Source organism: Oculina patagonica, chromosome 5, assembly GCF_052425735.1.
Source record: "Oculina patagonica isolate OP01 chromosome 5, crgOcupat, whole genome shotgun sequence".
NCBI classification, from domain to species: domain Eukaryota; kingdom Metazoa; phylum Cnidaria; class Anthozoa; order Scleractinia; family Oculinidae; genus Oculina; species Oculina patagonica.
This window is the reverse complement of record NC_135762.1, coordinates 28,680,660-28,689,558: the sequence shown is the minus strand read 5'-3', so window position 1 is coordinate 28,689,558 and position 8,899 is coordinate 28,680,660. Positions and strand designations below refer to the sequence as shown.

The following is an 8,899-nucleotide window of genomic DNA, read 5'->3' as shown; positions in this document are numbered from 1 at the left end:
ATTATTCGGCTTGGAGGGGGGAGATGAAAAATTTTCCTCTGCAAACTTTTTTATTTTATTTTATGCACCTCTGCAAAAAATTTTTTTTTCGAAATTCTTACTATTTTTTGTTATACATTTTGTCTTTCCAGGCCCTGCAAACAATTTTTTCAATATTTTTCTTCCCCCCCCCTCCAAAAAAATAATGGTCCGTCCCTAATGGTGGATTTCCACTGACGCGTAAATTTTTACGTCCGTGAAAAAAATTACAATGTATGAACGGCCTGCGTAAACGTGTACGCAAGCCGTTCATACATTGTCTCTAATTTTTTTACGTACGTAAAAAATTACGCGTCAGTGGAAATCCACCTTAAGTGTCTTTCCCAGGAACGCAACACAGTGCCCCAGCCAGTGCTCAAACCCAGACTGCTGGATCCGGAGTCCAGCACACTGACAATTAGGCCACCATGCCTCCCATAATAAATGTTTGACATTCCTATTGACCTTGAGTGTAACTTTTCTGTGAATCAAAGTTGCACCTGTGTCTTACCGTGCTGCAAATTGATCTCACAAGGCAAATAAAACAAAATTTACATAAACAAAGGAAAATCTTGCACCGAGGCCACCCTGGCTATAAAAGGATTTTACAAGCTACCAAAATTAGATCTATGACAAAAGGCCATCAAACTACCCTGATGCCTTTCATTTTTGCATGGGTTTTAAAACCAATGAAAGCTAACCAACAAAAAGGGAATGTGACTCACTTGTGATAACACAAAAACAGGATCATGGTGAAAGTTGTAAAGTGTACACTGTACATGTATGCATTATTTGAAATGAACCATGTTCTTTGAAATGAAATTTTCATATTTTAATTACTTTTTGCACGACTTTCACGTACATAATATTGTGGAAATTTTACTGACCATGCACAAAAATATGAGGCATTAGGGAATTTGAAAACTAGTCACACAGAGTTAACAATTGACGACATTAACATAGACTGCTTGCAGTCTGTTTTTCTCTCGAAATTTGTAAGGTAGTATAAGGCTTAGGAGAAGGTTCAGTACGCGCGAGGAAGGATTGGGGCAAGACAAGAGAGCGCGCACGCTCACCCCGCGCGAAATTTTCTCGTCTTGCCCAAATCCCCTTCTCGTTCATCCGCAAGTTTGCTCGTGTCTCTGCAGATTAGTATAATGCGCGCGCTCCCCTGACCCTAAGAGAAAAGACAGACTACCAGTAGTTTAGGGACCGTTCATTTTTTATGGGGTAGGGGGGCTGGTGGGATTTGATAGATAGTCACTGTTATATATAATGCCCCCCCAAATTTTCTTCATCGAAAATTTTTACCTGGCCCTCCTCAAAATCCAATTTTTTTTCGATGACCCCCCCCCCCAAAAAAAAAGGAAAAAAACAATAATGAAGTGAAATTAAAATATATCAAGCCTTGTGACTAAAGAATGTATCAGTGTACAAAAATCATATCCCCAAATAGCTGGCGTTGCCTCAACTGTTAATTGTGGATGCCAACTGTTAGCATGGGTTCTCTGCATTTGTATTAAACCAATAAGCTGTTGGGTGGAGTAAATGGCGTTTGGTACATAAAAATGTAGGGGGTCCGGGGGCATGCTCCCCCGGGAAAATTTGAATTTTCAGAACCTCAGGAATGTCATTTTGGGCATTCTGGCAAGATATTTTTACACTTACAGAAGCCTCTTTACAACACTTAAAAGCCGGTAAATTATTTTTAGTGACCCCCCTTTACAGACCATATTTTTTTGGCTGCCCCCCCCCCTTTGAAGCCAATATTTTTTGGGTGGCCCCCCCTCAAATCCCACCAGCCCCCCCCCCCCTACCTCATAAAAAATGAACCGTCCCTTAGGAATTTCCAAAGGGGTGGAGGAGTTCAAACCAAAAATCCTTCTGTGGGGGGGGGGGGGGCAAAAATTTTCTCAAAACAGAAAAACCAGCTGGTACAGGGTGAGGCCCAGAGGAGTTACATGACAAATCATTTGGTCCATAAATTGTATGGGTGCAGATTGTTTGTCTTTAGACTGGCTGATTTGATTGTTTAGAAAACAAAAGAAATAAGTCAAGTCATATATTTATTTATTAAGATAAAAAGAAAGGAGTACCTTCAAAAAAGTTCGTAACAATTTCAACAAAACCGTACATAAGTTCCATGCAATTTTTCAGTGCGTTTATTGTTTTGTTTTTTCGACTGCTGGATGACTAGCCTGAATGACAGACTGGTCACCTGAAAAAGACAACTGTACAAGAGTCAAGAGAACTGTACATGTTCACGTCGTTAAATAGCTACTGATAGTTCCTTCTTATAACTGAACGTAATAAATTAAGCTTGCGATCAACAATGGCCTTGATTGTATGCAGCTGTGTGGCCTGTCACGCAACTCTGTGGCCTGTCACACAAGAACTAGGAGAAGCATTGCGTTACACACCAAATAGCTACAACAGGCCTTGAGTATAATTAAACAATGTCAAAAAATCTACAGGATTTCTTTTTTTTCTCATGACAATTGTCAACTGATTTAGAGCATTAGAACAAATATCAAATCTTTGTGGTGTCTTCTGGATGGAAAGATAATGTTCTGTACACTTAAAAAAACATAGTTTTTACATCCTCTGCCAATGGGACCGTGGTTTAATATAAGCTTGTCTTTTTCATGATACGAAGGAATTCAGCTTCATTTATTTCGCCATCGCCATCTCTGTCAGCTTCATCAATCATTTCCTATAAGGGAGTAAACATTTCGATGTCAAAATATAACTAGCAATACTGTAAAATCCTGGTTATTACAACCCCCCCCTCGTTTTTAAGACCCCCTGGTTACTGTATAGGCCCATCTATGAAAAGCATAGATCTAGTTATAAGCCCCCAGATATAAGACCCCCTTATGCTATAAAATGAAAGTAATAAACAGGGCTAAATGTTAACTTCATTAAGACTTTTTAACTTAACAATGTATTTTGATCAACACTGCCATGGCTCATTTCGAAATGGTTTTTATTATTATGCTTATACATGTATGCCGCCCCCTGGATATAAGCCCCTCCATTTATAAGCCCACCCAAAACCTCTTATGAAGTTGTATAAGCCCAGTGCTTATAACCGGGATTTTATGGTATACCCACTTTATGCCTCCTACCCTCGACCCCCTCCCAAAACCTCACCCTTGAACCCAAATGGCACTTTCCCACTCTCCAACAGCTCAGCAAAGCTTATCATTAGTCATACCTGTAATTCTTCATCTGTTAAATTTTCACCAAGTTCTTTAGCAACTCTCTTTAGATTTTTAAATGAAATTTTTCCCTGTATTAAGAAAAGCACAAAATAAATTAACAGTTACATGTATGTATACATGTCAGCTGTAGTCACCATCAACAAACAGCACATGAATGCTGTTTTCTCCAAGATTAAATGAAAGTGGATTACCAAACTCAGTCCTAGAGATCGAGAATTTTTGGAGAAGAACGTCTTACAATATTGGTGGTTACACTTAAAAACACACACACACAAGTTGGGTAAACACATTAACCCTAACGAATGAAAAGTTTCAAAATAAAGCTGATGGCTGACCGTGTTATCGTCGTCAAATAGCTTGAAAGCTTTTAGAATTTCTTCTTTAGAATCCTTTTCACTCTAAAAGGAAATCATCAAAAATAAAACTAATTAAATTATAGTAAAAGTCAAAATTTCATAGACAACAGCAGTTATTGCTACTTGTATATTAAAGAATGCACAAAGTGACAAGCAAAGGTTCAGTTCCAGCCTTGATGTGTATCAATTGCTGTTTTTCAATATACTGTACAAGCAGAGTGGATGTACCGGTACATGCACACACGACTCCTGAATATACATACATGTAGTTAAAAAAAACTCACCATTTTTGCTGTCATCATTTGAAGAAATTCATTGAAATCAATGGTACCTAAGAAAAAGTTACAATAGCATTACCACATGTACACTAATTATAAGAATGGCATGCACAAAATAATGGAATTGATTTGCACATTGGTTTCTATGGCAACTTTGAAAGTGGCAACCAGCCAAACCGGCGCCAAACAAGATTGGAAGATGATTGGAAGGGCGAAGGGCCTGCATACAGGGTGAACATGGGACCAGATTAAAGATACCAAATTGTCAAGAAAATGTACAACAATAATAATAAAAGTACTGTTGTAATAATAATCTTTATTTGCAGAATACCATATTTTCTCAAATAAACGCTGAGTCTCGAATAAACACCAGCTTTCCAAGGAAGAGTTGTTAATAAGACCCTCAAGCATTTATTTGAGGTATAAAAAGCTACAGTTGTAATGGAAATATGTACGTCTGTCAAGAATAATGTAAAAATCTCTTAATTAATAAACTCTGGGATCGACTAAACTGCAGGAGTCAAACAAATGCCGGGTCTACCAGGCCAAGTTTCTCGAGAAAACATGGTATTTACAATTAGTTTTCTCAAACTCATTAATAATTCACCAAATAAAAACAAAGGAAATCATAACCGTGAAGGAGGTTTGGATACCTGGTCTTAATTAGCATAGATTTTTACGATTTATTTTTATTTCTCCGTTAACTCTGTAGTTTTTGTTTTGATTGAGACTTTCAGATATATACAACACTCGAGACAACCCTCCAAGTTAAGACCATTTTAGTCGCCATGGCACCTAAAATTTTGGAGCTGGCGACTAAATTGGAACTGAAGTCGCCAGATTGGCGACCTAAATTGAGAAGAAGGATTTAAAGTGTGAGCTTAATTTAGGGACTAAAATTTTTCACTGGCGACCAAACTTGAGCAGTTGGTGGTCAAATGGCCACTTAAAGGAAAAAAATAAACTTGGATGGTTGAGACACCTCAAAATTTGTCAAAAATAATCTGCTGCGCATCATATTTTCAACTCTCTTCTCAGTGTTTGGATATCCTGATGAAACACTGTCTCTTGTGTTTGAAAATCATATTACTTTAAATATATATATATATATTTAGCTCATCATACCTGATCCATCTTTGTCAATATCTGAGATCATTTTCTTGATTTCTTCTTTCTTTGGTTCAAAACCCAGTGCTCTCATCGCCACCTGTATAAAGTAGGAATGTTACACTTAACCCGTAAAGTGAAATGGCAACTTGGATAAAGTGAAGTAAATGAAGAAGCGTTCTCAAGTTGAATTCTCGGAAAAAAGATTTTCCGAGTTCCCCCAACGGGAGTCGAACCCATGACCTTCCAAGATTACCGGTTGGACGCTCTAACCACTGAGCTATGGGAGACTCGTGGTGAGCGAGGTCATATTCTAGGTTCTTATGAGTGACACATGTCCTGCTAACTGCAAGGCTCAATATGTCGAAATGAATGTAGATAAATGTTAAGTGAAATGGCAACTTGGATATTTAGTAAAGTAAATGAAGAAGCGTTCTCAAGTTAAATTCTCGGAAAAAAGATTTTCCGAGTTCCCCCAGTAACCCCTGCATGCACAACCATATTTACAAAGTCATGAACCTTTCTTGACTTGTTTACATTTTGCAATTGAATCAACTTACTGTAGGCATAAGCATTTGTGTCTATGGCTACACTACGGTCTACCCTTCTAACACCAAGTTCAATATAAAATTGAATGACCAAATTTACCTTAAGTTCTTTAGCATCTATCGTCCCTGAACCATCAGTGTCAAACAAATCAAACGCTTCTCTAATTTCCTGTTTCTGTTCTTCTGTTAACTCTGGTTTCGGACCTTAATTTAAACAAGCAACAATTCTATTAATCATCAGGTGTAAGGGTTTTACCAAGATTAATAAGTACAGGTAAAACAAGAAAATAATATTGTTGCCGATTAGAAGTTATAAGTTACATCCATCGGAAATTTTGGGTCGTAATTGAGCATTTCATCAGCAGATCAATCCTTTTATGCATGAACAGTGTACTGTGTACTTGGGTTTTCCCAAGATTTATAAGTACAGGTAAAACGAGAAAATAATATTGTTGCTGATTAGAAGTTATAAGTTACATCCTTGGGAATTTTGGGTCATAATTGAGCATTTAATCAGCAGATCAATCTTTTTATACATGAACTGTGTACTGTACATGGCTTAATGGTGCAAAACTAAAAGAAGAAATATGTTTAATATAATATACAGTCTGTACTGGTAGGTCCTTAAAAGTTAGAAGTATTAAGTACATGTATACGATTTGCTAGCCTTGTACATGTACATGTATCTACCAGTAATTCTGTGGTTCAACTTTGATCTTTGGAATGGACAAACAAACCTGTTTTTTTCCTCTGCCCTGTTGAAAGAGCTCCTTTTCTGTATGACGCTGCCTACAGATCAAAATAAACAAATAATTATCAGTCCAGTTACCCAAGCATGCTAGTTAGTAATTACAGAGTGAGACAATGTCCTATGTTTTATCTGGCAGGTCCAAAATCTATAAACCTTAACAATGTCATTGTTTTATACATGTAGCTGGAGTTTACATGTACAATCTAGATGGGTTCAATGCATGCTCTTATTGGTCCACACTTGCTGAATGGTTAGCGGGGTCCTACTGAAAACCACTACAGCAAGTGGACACTATGCCTAAAATATTACTATTGTTGTTTCCTGGTCATGTAGCTTATTCAACATGATAGTGACTAAGTTACTGTTTGATTGTATCAATGACTGGTCCCTTGGTAATACCCTACTGGCATGACCACCTTGTCATTACAACCACTTTCAATTGGCTTGCCCAAACAAAGGCTCAGTTAGACATTTCCTTAAAGAAAAAAAGAACCCCCATAAAGATATACAGTGCCCCTCTCTAGACTACCCAGGTGTATACATGTAAACAGGTACTGGATTTTAATACTGGGGCATCTCCGTAATTGACTAGCATCCCATCCAGGGGAGGAGTAGAAATACTTCTAGTCACATCATGACTACGCAGACAGGAAATAAAGGGTTGGCCTGATGGGTCACTATGCTCTAATGCAAACTTAACTATACATCAACACTAATACTTCATGTTGGCAGCCTATTCATGGTTGGATAAATGGGATGCTACTTCTTTTTGTTTTCTAAGAGGGGCGGTAAGGGGGGTCATGCGCACAGTTCACGACTATTAAAAATGGTAAATCACATTTCATGGAAAATAACATAGACGAGGAAGTCTTGTGCATTTAAGCCTCCATATCGAAGTGTTTTTAGTCTTGCAAGGACGATTTTGAAAAATGACTGACTACCTGTTCTTAAATATTTAGCCATCACGCAAATTGTGTCCAAATGTAATCTTACTTGCACAGCAGGTTGGTTTTTATGGAGAAAGTGCTGAATTCTAGTCAAATATGATTACACAACCTTATTTTTTGCTTTCACATGCCACAACAAGTATGTCATTCACAGTTCACGGACAATATTATTTTATAATCACGGATCACGGAAAATAAAAACGTACTCCGTTTCACGAGAAACCCCCTTACGGCCCCACTTCTAAGGAGTCTTTCCACTGACTAATTCTGTCATTGTCAAGATGAAAACAAAATGGTTTCCCTTGTAATCAGTCATGGAGTTTTCAAAATACGGGTAAAAAAAAGGAAATGACATTAGTTGAGGAGCAGATAGAAGGTTTCAATAACTCTTTTCTAGCATGCTCACCCAGAAGGAAAGATTGCACCTTGAGTGTATACTCAGGGAAAAGTGGGTAATTAATGAGGCCCAACTGACAAATTGTTCAAAATTAAATTAGTCCACAAAGGCTCACACAATAGATTCATTTACTTACAATAGGCATGTTCATGTATGTTGCTCAACAAAAAAGCATTTTTTTCTAAATCTAACCCTTTATACATGAAACACTAATGGTGTGCATAATATGATATAATATATATATAAACTGAAACAGCTTGCAATGAATAGCTGTGACTTGTTCACAGTTAACAATGTATTAACAGTCATGAGGAAAAAGCTTCTTGCAACATGCAAAAAGGCGAAAGCAAAAAGCAGTCAGGCCAATACCACGAAAAGCAACTTTGTGAGCTTACGGCAAAAAAAGGGTTCCGATTTTTTTTAATTGTAAAAAGAAATAGTGAAAGCTTAAATGATTCCTTTGGCAAAAAGTTTAACACCAACGAAAGTCCAGCATTGGTCGCGTCACTTCTAAGGAGCAACAGAAGAATTCCACTTTGAATAGAGCATTTTAGCAACATGAAAAAAAGTTTATGGCGTCGTTTGGAATACGATGCAACCGTCTTTCAACGCGTGGGACGTAACAGCGGATCAGTGTCTTCACAAGTCGTTTATACAAAGCCTTTGCTGGTTCAAATTTTATAATTCCCGGTGTTTACTCGCCGTAACGATCGCACAAGACCCAAGCAATATCGAGATCAAACAAGCCTTTTGTTTGCAAGTTTTGTCACCGAAAGAAAATATTAGTCGGTCGCGATTCAACGAAAAATAGGAACTGTAGCTACTTACCATTGTTCAGATGTCGCAGACAAGGCAAAAGGTTCGCTAAATCCCTAGAAATGGCGATTGGAAATCTGTTTGACAACAAAATTGTGTTTGTTTTACGCGGTGAACATGTCCAAGGAGCATCGTAATGCATTGTGGGCTTTCCCGCCTTCAATCAAATTGAGAGAAGACTGGGACCCAGCCTCGTCCCCAGTCGTCCCCGGCGAATTTGGATGTGACGTCACCCGCCAAGCTTGTCGGGAAAGTTCGCCTAGGACGCCTGGCAATAAACGGCAAATCCAATATGGCGGAGCCTGTCCAACGATTGAACTTCAGTAAACTTCTTGGAGAACTTAAAAACGCGTCAGAATTAGGCTGGGATTCCTTCATCTATGTCTTCCAGCAAACTCGTGAAGTAATTAGAGATTTTTTATTTAAGGTAGAAAAATTAAATGTCGATTTTTATGCA

General features: G+C 37.9%; 1 protein-coding gene across 1 annotated transcript; it reads right to left on the bottom strand.

Annotated features, from left to right (window-relative positions):
• Positions 1–2,071: 2,071 nt before the first annotated feature.
• Positions 2,072–8,601, bottom strand: LOC144654444 (uncharacterized). The gene is made up of 8 exons (XM_078514597.1): positions 8,455–8,601; positions 6,269–6,320; positions 5,632–5,735; positions 5,002–5,083; positions 3,883–3,929; positions 3,578–3,640; positions 3,236–3,310; positions 2,072–2,731 (listed from the first exon to the last, which is right to left on the bottom strand). Exons 1-8 carry the CDS (start codon positions 8,455–8,457, stop codon positions 2,642–2,644), a joined length of 516 nt encoding a protein of 171 aa, XP_078370723.1. The 5' UTR covers positions 8,458–8,601; the 3' UTR covers positions 2,072–2,641.
• Positions 8,602–8,899: the final 298 nt, after the last annotated feature.

Excerpts from the sequence above, each read along its gene's own strand:
- LOC144654444 (XM_078514597.1), bottom strand. Across the intron at positions 3,641-3,882 it reads AAATGATGACAGCAAAAATG|AGTGAAAAGGATTCTAAAGA; the intron begins GTGAGTTTTTTT and ends ATTTCCTTTTAG. Across the intron at positions 2,732-3,235 it reads TAACAGATGAAGAATTACAG|GAAATGATTGATGAAGCTGA; the intron begins GTATGACTAATG and ends ACTCCCTTATAG.